General features: G+C 37.2%; 1 protein-coding gene across 2 annotated transcripts in view; it reads left to right on the top strand.

The window, feature by feature from the left end:
* LOC150090280 (glycine receptor subunit alpha-2-like) overlaps window positions 1-13,508 on the top strand; it is a 121,960-nt gene extending 108,452 nt beyond the window's left edge. For both annotated transcript variants that reach the window (XM_090369062.1, XM_090369061.1), the window contains 6 exons: window positions 1,497-1,564; window positions 2,442-2,668; window positions 5,719-5,801; window positions 6,165-6,299; window positions 8,046-8,425; window positions 12,873-13,508. In XM_090369062.1, the coding sequence (XP_090225188.1) occupies window positions 1,497-1,564; window positions 2,442-2,668; window positions 5,719-5,801; window positions 6,165-6,299; window positions 8,046-8,425; window positions 12,873-13,040 (1,061 nt within the window). In that variant the 3' untranslated portion in view covers window positions 13,041-13,508. The remainder of the gene's footprint in view (window positions 1-1,496; window positions 1,565-2,441; window positions 2,669-5,718; window positions 5,802-6,164; window positions 6,300-8,045; window positions 8,426-12,872) is intronic.
* Window positions 13,509-15,145: the final 1,637 nt, after the last annotated feature.

Below are 15,145 nucleotides of genomic sequence, written 5' to 3'. Positions count from 1 at the left end.
GAGGACAAGCTATGAAAGCTTCAAAATTACTTGGACGTTTTAATCTTCAGACGTTAATTGACAGAACTTGGTAAGAACCCACTGACGTCTTCAGCGAGTCCCAAATTTTCGGCAATAAAGATACGTATAATGATAGATGAACCTGTAAGGAACATACGCTGGAGGCATATTATTAAAAGACTTCTCCAGCAGCACCAAGAGAAAGGAGCAAACAGCTCCAGCCATGTAATAAAGTTGCTAAGAAGATTATGAAATTCAGAAGCTTCATTTATTGCCTTATATCAATAACTCAGGAGGAAATGTGTCGTTTATGTTGGGGAATGTTTTCGAATCTTTCAGTAAAAAGTATGAAATGGTAAACAGTTCTGAAAATTTCAATTACTTGGGAGAATTTGTGTTTCTCTTTTCTGCTAATGAAACTCTTCAATATATTACAATAGGGTAATCTATATAATGTATAAATTCTCTCTTGATCCCATCCCTTTCATCTGTTAATCAGAACCACCTAGGGTTCTTTTAAATAATTGCTAATTTCCTTAATTGCTTCTTCTTAGTTAAAAATTTCTTTTTGAAAAATTCTATAAAACTGGCCTAAATAGACATGGTCCTCATTTCTTCAATAATCTGCACTGAGTGATCACTGAATTATGACCACCAATCTAATACAGGACTACTGTTCGCACGTATAACAGCTGTTATTCGCTTAAGCAGTGACTCCACTGGAGCTCTGAAAACGTTAGTAGGAATGTGCAGTTGTGCTTCCTACAAGGCTTTCCACAGCTTCGGATTATATGACGGTTGCGGGCCCATACGCCTCACTTTCCGTTCCAAATCATCCCACAGGTGTTCAATTGGATTGAGGTCACGTGAATCTGAAGCCCAATCAAGATGGGTGATATCTTCATTGTTTTCCTCGAACCACTTTTGCACAGTACAAGGGCGATGACACGGAGCATTGTCATCTTGGAAGATCCCGTTTCTATCCAGGAAAACATGAGACTTTGCAGGGTGACAGAGTCTCCTAAGAGCCGCCAGTGAAACGCTGGTCCCTACGCACCAGGGGGTCCTAGTTCTTTCCATCAAAACATGCCCCATATTAAAGAGTCACCGACACCTGCCTGAATAGTGGGCACCAGAAACAATGGATCCATGAATTCCTGTTGCTTGCACTACACATGAGTGTCCGGCGGCATGTTGCTGATGACGCTTTCTTTGCATTGCCTTGCTCTTTTGACCACTGAGACAAGGTTTTGAGTGGTAACTCTCACCACAAGCAGCAACATTCTAATTTGAATTCTTTGTGGTTGTTGCCCTTCAGCAGTTATGAACTGAATCAACCTTAATAAACATGAGTTTTATTTCAATGGAATAGTCCTCTTATATATTAACTTGTCTTAATTTAAAAAACATAATAATTAAAAATATTCTTAATACCTACATCCTCTGAGTAGTGATTTAACGAAGGTTGTGTTTTCTTTTTTATTATTTATCTTTAGGAGAAGCTACGGTTGTAAGATTTCACGTTACAGTTCTTAGTCTCGACTCCATCGATGAAGGTTCAATGGTAATTCTTAATTATTGTCATTTAATTAATTATTTTAAGAATACTCATTTAAAACTATTAAATTTGTTTCTAATATCATTGAGTTTAAAACGACTAAAATCGTTTCGTATATCTCTGAGTTTAACACAATTGAAATTATTTATAATACCTCTTAGGAGGCTGAGTTAGTCGATCTCTGGCGAGGGTGGCATGGTTTTTTTTTTATCGGAAACTCTGGTTTTTCATCCAGAAAACAGAAAATCGACCACAGAACACATGCAATTTACAGACAGTATAGACAGAGCAGATATGGCCTTCAAGGAAGTTTCTTAATGGAATTAAATAGAAATGAAATTAGCAAATTCGAATATGCATCGTATTGATGGAATTCACGAAAAATTTAAAAGTATTATTTGTTTTAGAGAATAAATATAACTCAGAAATTCATTGACAAATAACTGTTTGAAGTAATTTTACAGAACAGCGATAGTCGCATTGATTTTAGATCAAAAGGAAACCACATTTACTTACAAAACAAACACGAAAACTGAATATTAAAGCCGATCTGCTTCTTTATTAAAATCCTATTTATATTCAGTTCGATTTTCCAACTTATCTTGGTTAAAATTCAGAAAATAAAATTCGTTGTTTGCACATACAAAGTCGAATTTCTTTCAAGACAATTTCTCTTAAAGAAATAAAATTTAGTTTAGCCATCTTAGATCTGTTTTCATTTTTTAATCATTCGGTAAACCCCTGTTTTGTAACCGTGAAGGGATTTGTTGACTATCACGAGCCAAAGTTGCGTGTATACAATAAACAACAGTGTTTCTAAACAACGCATGCTCGTATTTAGTTAATGTTTTACGTATAACTCTTTTTATTTTTTTGGTTCTAGACATACGTGGCCGATATTTTCATGTCCCAGAGCTGGAAGGATTACAGATTACGCCTACCCGAGAATATGACGTCTAAATATCGACTCTTACCTGTCAGTTGGTTGAAAAGAATGTGGAGGCCGGATTCGTTCTTTAAGAATGCTAAAAGAGTAACCTTCCAGGAGATGACAATACCAAATCATTACATCTGGTTGTACAGCGACAAGACCATTTTGTATATGGTAAAGTAAGTATCGCACTACCTGCATTATAATTTCAAAATCCTGGAGAACGAATAATCGTGAGGATATTAGAATAGAATAAGAATTAAACGCACTTGTAAGACAGGGCTGAACTGAAATGATCTTTCTGCGGTTATTAAGATGAATTTCCTGGTAATGCGTGAAAGTTAGTGCTTTGATTTCAATTTGTAATTTTATTTCAACATTATTGTAGGGAAGTTTTATTTGTTAGAGCTCAAGAAATTACACACATTGGCCACAAAAAAACGAACCTTTATTCAGTATCGAATCGGGCCCGCCAGGCCAGTTCGATAATGAATGAAGGTTCGTGCTGTTTTAGAAATTAATAGCAATTTCTTGCTGTTATTTCGAATTACAGCAAGTGTGCTGCGTGGCATAGATTCTATAAAACATTTTATTTTATAGAATGTTTCATGATTCCAGAAACATTTTGTTCTGTTAATTTTATTGAGCAGTGTACCTCTGAGCAATATCGACATTCATTTCTATTGAAGGCATTGATTTTCATGGTGATAAATTAATCAACTGTGTCCACTCAGTTATCACCGGCTTTGTCCTTCAATCCAATCTGCAGCCACACTCTACCTACCCACATTGATATAATAGTGAGTTAATTCCGAAAATTAAATCCAAGGACTTCTATGGGAAGAAGTACCAGCAATCCAGTGAGAGTCAGTACTATGAAATGTTCAGTAAACTCTACAAAAAAGTAAAAGCTCTTATTGAAGGGTTGCACTAAATACTCTGAATCAATTTAGGTTGGCTCAATAACTCAAAAACATAAATATAAATCAATTAGTAAGATAGAACTACATAATTTGGATGAGATTCTCTTATCTGATCAATTTTAAATCGCTCAGACGTGACTCATTGCTATTGGGGTTACAGTGCTATCTATAAAGCAATATTCGCACAGTGTTAACCACGTGAACTCGGACCATTTTATTCAACCTAGTGAAGTATCTCAAAGTTCCTCCCACGATCCTCTGCATTTTATAGCTTTTTATTGACGTCACCTTTCTTGCCAAAATAATCACTGGACTCTGAGAAGCAACTGAAGTCCTAAGCAAAATAAACTTCCATGCTCCTCCTAGACAAGTTAGGAATCTCACACGGTGTCACATTCACTCTTCCAACATCATGAAGTTTAGTTCTCTAAACAGGATTACCCGATCAGCAAATGACTCGCATTGATTTTTTAGCAGCTTTCAGTGTCTTATGAATTCCATACAGAAGTATTCACCTCTCTTCGACTACAGAGTCAACAGTACTCATTAAACCAAGGTGATTATTTTCCTTTTCTTTTTCTTCTCTGCTTTCCTCTTTTCATATTTTTCACCTGTCAGGAATTTGTGCTTGACCATCCTTGTTCCACTCTTAATGGCGCGTATTATACAGATTTGTTATGTGATAAGATGGAGTCTGCAGTGCATAGAGAGCAACCTGCATCGTAGGCATGCGGCACGACTCATGACAATGTAGTACCCCATCGCTATCGATATGTACTTGCTGTAGAGTTGGAGACGGAGGTACTAGCCCATCTCCTTATTTGTCTGACCTATCCCCATGAGATTACTTTCTGGTCATTTCAGTTAAGGAATACTTCGGGGATACTGACTTTAATCTGCTGATGCCATCACCACAGCTTCGTGGATCGTAACGCATCCTGAGCACAATTACCATGCTCTTATTGATTATCTACCTCACCGATTGGAGAAGTGCGTTTATGTTGGGTGATTCATTATGGAGATGGATGTAGGCAGTTGTGGCGTACTCATAGTATGTACTAATCATACAGGGAGCTTCTGTCTCTAATGCACTTCTCTGATTATAGAGACAAAATGTTTTCTTACATTTCCAAAAAGATAAAAAGCAGTTTGCCTTGTATCACAAGAACAAGTGATGGATTATGGCTTATGCGCATATAAATTTTGTTTAAAATGTTTTATTATTTTAATTAAATAAATACATTTTAAATAAAACATTTCGAACAAAATAACATCATTTACTATATACTTTTTTATGTCATTGAAATGTTACTATTACGAAAAATTTTACTTTTGGAGATTTAAATAAGTTGAACTCAAGTAAAAAAGTGACTTTTATAATTCTTGACTGTTCTTAATAGTTCGTTGCAATCATAGTCCAGCAGATTCTTGTAGTTGATAGCGTTAAGTTAATAATAATAATCTATCCAATTAGCCAGAAGCAGCAGAATTATCAGAACTACATTGAAGGTTTCCCTTCTGGACCACCGCGTCATTGAGCTTCTTGTAATCCGATCACAGCAGATTTTCGTGTTTTGAGGGATGAAAAACGAAAACTAATTTTATGATGATAAGCTTTTTGATGTAGTCTGTCATCTGTAAATTGTGAGCATTCTAAGGGCAGTTCGCCTGTTTCTTTCTGGATGAAAATCCAAGTTTATGGGTGGTGGTAATCGTGAAACCCATCCCGAGATTGACTAAACCTGCCACCCTGAAAATATTCCAAAAAGAGTAATTACGATCGCCGTCCTTCCACGGTGTGAAAGGACAATGATCATAATTACTATGCTATCTGCGATGGCAAAACGGAAGTAAGATACGAAGTGTAGCGTGACCAAGAAACATTGCTGATCTTAATTCCGTAGAGAATTATGGGGAAAAAATGGAATAATTAGCTTGTCAGAAGAGGCCTCGGGCCAAAATAGAATTAATGGTAGTTGCTGAATGGCATCGGGAATTAACAGTTCGAAGAAAGGTAAAGAAACCAAACACCATGGTCATAGTTTGCTTTACTCCAACTAATTTAGGAGAATAATCACCAAATAAACCTTTGTTATCTTGTGCTCTTCTAGATATTATTACTGAGTGTAGATTTTCTTAAATTTATATATATATATTAACTTTTTTATGCCCTATTTATTCAAAATATTTAAAATAGTCTTATTATATTATTAATTACGAGTGCTGAGAGTTTTTGACAGGTCACACAATAAATTTAATCTGATCAGTTCCTTCTTTGGGTGCTTACATGGACAATTTTCTTACAGATTAACTTTACTCCTTTCGTGTGCCATGAAATTTGAATCGTACCCCCACGACACCCAGACCTGCACAATGAAAATTGAAAGTCGTAAGTGTTTTTTTGTGTTAGTTCGCCATCTTTCTTTGTGATAAATGAAACGAAAATAATTCCAAAGAGAGTGAAGTTGGTGTTCTTAAGAAATGACTGGCCACAACATTGTTTGAAGTGCACGTAGAAGTCGTTCTGCCTTTTATTTGCACTACCATCGAAAAGGTTATGAGGCATATCATGATTTGTAATGAGACCTTAGAGAAATGGGCAAAATGTCATGAGTCCTCTTGAAAGGTAGTGTCCAAGCACGATTCCGAATCTAAACTTTACTCTTTTTGGTGATTGCTAATCTTTGAATTTTGGACTCCGTTGTCCCTTATCAAAATGAGAAAATTAAAATGCCTATTTTGTTTGTTCCAGTGTCCTATACCACAGATGACCTTGTGTTTGACTGGGAAGAGGAAGTTCCGTTAGTTGTTGATGAGCTGATAGAACTTCCCCAGCACAATCTAGTTGGAAGCAGCCTGGGGGATTGTACTCAAGTGTATTCCACAGGTGAGCTAGAATAGGTGAACTTAAACAACTACTGCACTATGGAATTCCTTCGATGTAATCCTCAATGCCAAACGTATTTGCGAATTTAAATAAAGAAAAAAAAATTAAATAGGAAATTCGTTTAAAATAATCATAAAATAATTTGAATATTAATTTTTAAATAATTAAAATGATTTTAAAATATTTTAAATAACAAAATGACTTATAAGAAAAGATTTATAAATAATGAACTAAGTTTTATTTTTTTAAATAATGAAATAAGTTTTAAATATATTTTTAAATAACGAAATAATTTTAAGTAAAAATTATAATATATTAAAGAAATAATTTCTAAAATGTTTTAACCTGCTTTATATTTTTGTTATCAATTTAATCAATGAAATTAATATTCAGATGTATTCTTAATTACGCCGTTGATAATCTACTTTCTACATTTATTCAATTCCCTCTGCACATAATATAGTCCCAAAATAAACAAACGCTCATAAATATGACAAAAATGTAAATTTATTTACATATATTCATATTTATCTAAGTAGGAGTATACTTACATCGTTCGAAATTTTGACTTAAAATGCAATGCGCAGTATATAACATATCTGAAAATTGCGTGTGTTTTGTAGTCGATTTGCTGTTTGCTGGACGAAAACCTTGAGTTTCCGGGAGAAAAAACTTGCTACCCTCGCCTGAGACCAATAAACTTGTGAAAAAGACCCATAAAAAATTCCTACTCTCCCGAAAGGTTTCGAACTCAGTTCTTTTACAACTGGTGTGGGGAGAATGGTGATTACACCAACTGTGCTACCCACGAGGGCGCCCTGCATGGGTTTTCACTTATGACTATGTTTCGCGTGTATCGAGATTGGTCCAGTAAACAAATAACATCCAGCTAGCGGCAATTCTATTGTCGAAAATAGCTCGTTGATGCATTTGCAATTACTGTGGAGAGAAATTGAGGGAACGTAGACCATGATCCCTCTGACGGGATACCAACAGAGGCTGAAAAGACTTGTCCAGGATAATAAAAAGGATACAGACAGTCAAATAACAACCCAGTACAACAGGGATAACCAAAGAGAGATTCCTAAATCTACAACCCATCGGATCTTGTTTAAGGATGTAGTATTAATACCCGGTTCAGTCAACTGGGTTCCACTCCGGTCTGTAAAAACTAAGAAGGTACGGTTAATGCTGAAGAACACCAACGCTGTACAGTGGAGATTTGGAAAAAAAGTCGTGTGGTCTAATGAATTCTGGTTCCTGCTGTTTCACGCTAATGAGAGGACCACATTATGGGGAGAAACTGCCATAATGTGGCCTATGGTCTGGGAACACGAGAGCAAATTCATTCTACTGCGATAGACTCCCCATTCACCAGATCTCACTACAGTTGAGCACTTGTGGGATAAGGTGAGTAAGCTCTTCGAAGTAGAGATCCGCATTTGCAATTACTGTGGAGAGAAATTGAGGGAACGTGGACGATCATCCCTCTGGCACACTTTCAGCTGGAGTCTATGACAAGACAAATCTAGACTGTTGTAAGGGCCGATGAGGGAATTAGCTATTAGATAGGCTCACTTAATAAAGTGGCTGTTGCATATATATTGCATTTCTTTATTGAATTCAGTGATTAGATTCATTGAGTTTTATATTCGAATCGCTTAGATGATTTTGAATATAATATATTCTCTGTTTATGTCATTCGATTTTCTCTGTAATGACAGTTCCTTTTCTTTTTTTTTACAGGGAACTTCACTTGTATCCAAATTATCTTTACTCTGAAGCGCCGCCTGGGTTACTACATGTTCCATACTTACATCCCTACTTGCCTTATTGTCATCATGTCCTGGATTTCGTTCTGGATCAAACCAGAAGCGGTTCCAGCTCGTGTGACCCTGTGCGTTACTAGTTTGCTCACCTTGTCTACTCAGCACGCACAGTCTCAGAAGTCACTTCCGCCTGTGTCGTACATCAAGGCAATCGATATCTTTATGTCTTCGTGCACAGTGTTCGTTTTTGCGTCGTTGATGGAGTACGCCCTTGTTAATATCATCATGGGAGAAGTAGAGGATGATGAGTTAGTGAGGAAGGGAATTAGAAACTTCATACTGGCCTCTAAGTGCCAGGTAAGTGCCATTAGTTATGGATATTAGCAATACTACTGTATAATCAGTTTATAAATCTAGAATATTACATTACTTCGTTTCAGTGGTTGGGCTTCAGTTTGAACGGATAACGAAAACATAGGCAACGAAAACATTAGAAGCCATTACAGGAAGCTCAATGGGAAGCCATTACAGGAAGGTCATCATTCGGCCTTCAAACAAGCGACTAGTTCAGCTCTGTTTTTTGAGCAGTCAATTCTCACATGCACCCGAAGATCTAGTTCATATTAGATGTTCTCTATAGCATTGAGGTCAGGGATCTGGGCTGACCAGTCCAACTTTTCAATTCTCATGTCCTCAAACCTAGCAGTATACAATGCGAGCAGTATTCCGTGGAGCGTTGTCCTGCTGATACAATTATAGGTGATACAATTATAGATACAATATGCTGCCACAACTTTAGTAACTCATTATCGTCTGGGACGTCTAGATAGACCTCAGCATTCATGGTTTTGTCCAAAACAACAAATGGTCCCACCCTAAATCATGAAAAACAATCCCAGACCATCACGTTGCATCCCCAAAGTTCATTGTCAGGATAGCCTTCTCCAGGCATGCACCAAACTCAACTACGACTATGAGACTGGTAGACTATGTACTGTGACTTGTAACTCCAAAGTTCAACTTTAGATTCGAATACGATCCAAGAAAGGCGAGCCATACCTCACATTAGATAACGTCTGGAATTATTCGGGGTTGTTAGTAGCTTGTACATAGCTGCACGATCATGATAACACGTATCAGGCAGCATCCAACTGCCACAACTTTAGTAGTTATGTGACATGTGTGTCAATCGTCTCGTTGAGAGCCTGTGTAGTGCGACAACGACAATCTGGGTTTCAGCACACGATTGTTTACAGGTATCACGTCCTGTCAGATCTGAAGATTCTCGGCATCATGACGGTTCCAGCACACCAGTGCGTTTCCTTCTGAGTGTCCCATCACCAGTCGTCCACCTGACCGATTGCTTATGTGGCACCCTAATAACTTTCCGCGCTGAAAGTCTGTTAACTCCATCGAAACGGATTTTCAAGAACTCCAACCTTGAGAGAATCACCAGTTGCAAACTGATTCAGGTCAACTACGAGTTTTAGAAAGAAACACTCTGGTTGCAGGAATCTATATGTGATGGGGTTGATCTTTGGAGGGTGAGTGACACAACAATCCCATTTCCGTTTTAGAATTTTCAAATACTGGCATATAAAGTTTTGAGTCTAATATTTTATTCACTTTTAATTTTTTATTTTTACTTTTATTTTTTTATTTTCACTTTGTAAATAAAATTTTTCCACTTTTTTTAATTTCCAGTTTCCTGTCCTACAAGTTAGTCCATTTGAGCAATTTCTGCCAGAGTTGAGTCCGAGAGAGGAGATAGCGTGTACCCTAACTTTGTGAATTTTCAGCTCAGCATTTGTTTATCCAGTCCTATGGATGTCAAATTAGGGAAGTCGCCTCTAAACTGAGTGCCTATGTTAGAATACTGGTTGCGCAACAAACTCAGTAAGCGCAGTATAGAAGTCTTCTTTTTTGCAGGAGAAGATACCATTGGTTTCGTGAGTTTTGCTCTATTTTAGTCAAGAGTCTGATACGATATTCTTCATATTCAAGGCATGTATATATAATGTAATACCAAATCTCAAGGTCACCACAAGTAAAGAGAGGATTTTGCTGTATTCCAAGAGTTGTCAACTTGTGATTAAAAGGACTGTGCCCAGTTAACAGATGTGTTACTTGTAGCCCAGGAGAAAACCAGGGAGAAGACTTCGGCCCGGAGAACGCCACATTAAGAAGGAATTTTTGGTAATGGACCTTTTGTAGTTTCATTCCAAGATTCCTGCCAAATGGCTTGTAATCTCTCCAATATGTGTCTTCTTTTCCTCGCAATGTCAAGTTGAATTCCAAAAATCTCAGTACTGTTGCCTTTCCTTCGTCGTTGAAAGAGGCCTCGTTTGACTTATCAAGATACAGAGGCAGGCAGGCAGGCTCTAGTGACTGTAAGTGGCATAACCCTTTGGATAGAGCCAAACTTTGACTTGTTACGCACCAAGGTGTCTTTTGTGCACCAAGCTTCTGCAACGTAGTAAACAATTCGCACTGTTTACTACGTTGGACGAAGGGAGTTTACTTTGTTTAACTCCCTTCGTCCCTTCGTTTGAGACCACAGTCCATCCGAATTATTCTAGTTATCATAGCCATGTATTTTCTGATCTTTGAACCTACATAAACAAAGTGGGGGTAAAAGGCAAGCTTTATGTCAGTTATCAAGGTATTTGATTTCTGATGGCAGTTTGATTGGGGTATTTGCGATCTTAATGGTTGGAGGTCGTCTCAGCTGAAGGAATCCTTTCAGTGGTATAGATTTAGTCGTCTCTCTCGATATTAGGCGCCTATAGGTGGTGGACAAGCATTGAAGCTTGCTGAGTGCATGGTTAGCTCTGGTCTCTAATTGAGCTCTGGAGTCTGCAGGTACAAGTAGGACCAGGTCATCAGCGAAGGCGAGTGACCGCGCTCTCGAAGTCCATACCAAAGAACTCGTCCAAGACAATGGACCAGAAGAAATGCCCAAGGACCGAGCCATGAGGACACCCCGAGCGACCAGCCTGGTGACCTACTAGTATCTAGCTGTAATCATGACCTTTCTTTGGATAAAATAAGACTTGACACATCCATAAAGATTTCTAGGGATACTTGTGTGTCAGAGTTGTCTTAGGATATTGAGCCACCAGAGCCGGTTGAAAGCTCCAGCAAAGTCCACAGTAATAGCTAATGAATATTTGGCGGTCACTTCAGTAGCTGTGGTGATCAAGTATTGTATTGCACCCTCTGTACTAGATTCTTGTTTAAACCAACACTGCAGTGGAGATGATAAGCCTGAGTCTGCATAGTGCTTTCCAGGAGCTTAGCAACAACTGGAAGAAGGGCTATGGGACGATATGATAGATGTTCAGCTGGCTAGTCGGGACTGTTCAGTATTAGCTTAAGGGTTGCTCCCTTCAGATGTTTGGGAATTGTCCTGTTTCAGGACATTCGTTGAATGTGGCCAAAAAGGACAGTAGGAATTTTTTAGCAAACTCATTGACTACATCTACTTCAAGAAGATCTCTTCCAGATGTCTTATTTTCCTTGGTTCCTCGTAGCGCAGCTTGCAAACTCTTCCAGGGTGCACGGAGGTTCCAAGTTTTCAATGGTATTTTCTTCATTTCTAGAGAAATTTGATTGCTGCTCTAAGCTTAATGGGTTATTATCAACAGGAAAGAGAAGGTCGAGCGTGTTTGAGGTTGTAATCCTCCCACATCAGCGTCAGAGAACCATCAGGCCTGATTGTGGAGCATATGTCTGTGGAGCATCTCCCTGGATAAGTTTTTGATCACTATACGGCAAATCACTTCCCAGGGATCATTATTTCCAGTCATAGACATGAAACTTTCTTACACTTCCTTATGGTGTCTGTGTGGCTGTTCCACACGGTCCTATAGTGATGCCTAGCCGTATCAATTTCCGATTTGGACAGTGAAACACGTGTTCATCGGAAGGCCTTGCGTGTCCGATTTAGCATCTTTCTCTGGTTTTAGAGCTCCTCATTCCACCAGTGAACTGCGTTTCTGGTTGGTTTACGTACTGGAACAGCTGCTTTACAGGCTCTAGCAGTGGATACGGAAAAGGTGGGTTTTTTTAAGAATAATCTCAAACTCCTTTTGGGCATTCTCTACAGGATATTTCGAGGTCCAGAGCAGGCTTTGAGCAGGCTCTGAGCAGGCTTTCCTGGTGATCACCACTGGTGTTAAAGTTACCATAAACAACACAAACATAACACAACACATATTTCTAGCCATATATATACAATTCCCACAATACTAACTAGTAATACACTAATTCAGATGTCAATCCAAGTGATATACCATATAAATCTGTAGAAGTTGTACAATAAAGTCAGTTTTTATGGTCTCCAATCATACACTTATTTATTCTAGAAAAATATTTCAATTTGCCATTGTTATTTAAATCTGTTTAATTAAGAATGAAACACGAGGGCAGTCTGAAAAGTAATGACGCTTAGTTCATAAACTCATCGCTAGGATGGCGCAGTAAGGTCCAACAAGGTTCATCACGACGCTAATAGTTTATAATTAGTGCATTCGCACTAGCATTTCTGTGAGGTTGTTAACTTACAAGTACTGTTTTAAATGGAAGCATCTTTGAACATGAGGGTCCAAACGACGCTTTCAAAAAATTTCCTCCAAAAGTTATTTAATAAGTGGCATTACTTCTTAAACCACCCTCGTAATATAATAAATTCAATATATAAAATGAGAAATGTGATTTTTTTTTTCTTTCTATCTTTCAAGCAACTGACTCATTTAATACTTCATCAAGAGTGGAAAGTATTACTGTTTATTTTCTATTTCAGGAGAGTGGTCCCCTTCCGAATGGGACAAAGATGAAATCTGTTCCTTCAAAGACTCATCGAAGGCGAGATCGAGCTATTTTAGTGGACAAAATATCTCGAGTTGTGTTTCCAGTTTTCTTCGTTCTCTTGAATTCCATTTACTGGTCCGTCTATTTAGATGTCGTTTAATCTTAAAGAGGACATTAGCATTCCTGTCCAGTCACTTTCTGCACATCTTGCCTTCACTAGTGCCCGAATAGAGACTGAATAAAGCGCCGTCTTTCGAAATAAAACAGAAACTATTGATTTAAAGATGGCATTGTAAAAAAAATGACATTGTAAAAATTCATTACTATAAGCGTGACGTGCCGATGTATATAATTAAAATGATGCCATACGCAAGTGGAACAGAAAATAGAGTTGCGCAAAGAAACTGTTCTTATACGCATATATTTTCTGAAAACAAAAAGTTCAACTGTCCGATGCTACGCACATTTACTGCTGGTTCACTGTGTATGTGTCCGAAATACTCAATCATGCCAAAGGTGGAAGAAAGTGTATCAGGAATTTAGATTTCTCTCAATTCTCTACGATCTTTAACTCCATCTTATTCAAGAAGAGAACTTTCCCCTGTTATCATTAATAAAGACTGTTTACAGCGCCGTCTTTCGTGATTCAGATTTACTATGATTCAGCAGATAAACTGTTAATATTTATGCCTTCATTTTGTGATTCGCAAAAGGAAAAAAAAAAGAGAACGAAATGAATTTCTTTTACCTCATTATTCGTGTTTGTTTGATTTTCTAATGCCACTCAGTGTACATAACAAATGCATTTAAACATTCAGTGATTAGTTTTTTTTTAAATAGCATTCTGAACTGCATTGTATACTCTTTTAAAGGTCAAATGTTATTTACTCTTTCAATGGCGTCGTTAGTTATCTATAAACAAAAGTATATCCTATCTAAAGTTGTAGAACAGATTTTATTAAATATTTACAGAAATACTTAACTTGATCTGAAATTAGAGTTATGTTGGAGTAAATTCTATTAAATATTAGTTATAAGAGTACAATTCGTGTTTATTATCGTATTATTAATGTGATATTTGTTAGTTACAAAAGGCCGAATATTTGTTAATTTTTAAAATCTTGGACAATTTTTCTTTTTTACAGATGTCGCGTAGAAATATATTTAAGACTAAGGCAGTACTCTTATTTACTGCGAAGGATTATTAGCAGAAAAAAATGAAAGAAAATGAGAAGTAACTGAGAAGTGAAAGTTTTGTTGGTCATTTTTCAGATGAAACCTAAGAGAACAGTAAAATCAAAAATTACTAAAGTCACAGAGACTGGAAAAAGTTGCTGGAAACCGGAAATTGTTGGGAAAAACTTGCATTTTTTGGTGAAAGGAGGACTTTCTTTTCCACAAAACTTGAGACGAACAACCGTGCACCGTTTTCAGCCAGCGGCAGATTAAACTTGCCAAGGGCTCTACAAGGCACTCTGTAAAATGCCAGGGATGAAAGGGAAAAGAAATACAAAGAAAGAAAAACGAAAATACTAACTTTCATAAAGTCAATCGGAATTGAGAAACATAGAAGAATATAGATTCCGATAAGAAGTCCTTGTTTTTGATTGTTAATCTTTAAATTTCCTTTTTACACGAGGAGAAAACTAACACCGGGATGAAATGCAAATATACATCCTACTCTATTACCGTGTGACTTCTTGAGAAGGATATGTTAAAATGTTCTCCTATTCCTTCAGTATTAAAAGGACAGTCGCTGATATTTAATGGGACTGATTTCAGATCATTTGGAGGGCCATGAAATGAAGAATTTTTTTATGGTGATCTTTGAATTATCACGTGACAATGCCTCTTTCTGTATTAATTCCAGAAGTGTTGTAAATAAGTTGATTTGCATCTTTGCTCAGCTTAGCTAACTCTGATATTGTAGGGCCAACTGAGATGTCATTCTGAGATAGGAGACGAAGAATTTCATTACAGCGAATACGATGACTTTAGGAGAGGTGAGAAAGAACGAAGGGAACAAGGAAACCGTTATTTCTTATTAAAAGTTGCCTGAGAACATCTAGATTATTTCAGGAATCTCATTAAATACAGGTGGAAGTTGAGTCTGTGTGGTAGGGATATGGAATGGGGTATTGAGGTATTTCTTGGGCTTCCATTGATCAGGCTTATACAAGTTTAATTGAAGAAAAGGAAAAGAGCATGTTTCGAATAAAACTACTGAGGTAGTAACAAAGGCGAAATCACTGGATACAAATATAA

Source organism: Mastigoproctus giganteus, chromosome 2, assembly GCF_048544385.1.
Source record: "Mastigoproctus giganteus isolate SK-2022 chromosome 2, ASM4854438v1, whole genome shotgun sequence".
NCBI lineage: Eukaryota > Metazoa > Arthropoda > Arachnida > Uropygi > Thelyphonidae > Mastigoproctus > Mastigoproctus giganteus.
The sequence above is the reverse complement of the archived record's forward strand: the minus strand, read 5'-3'. Positions and strand labels throughout refer to the sequence as shown.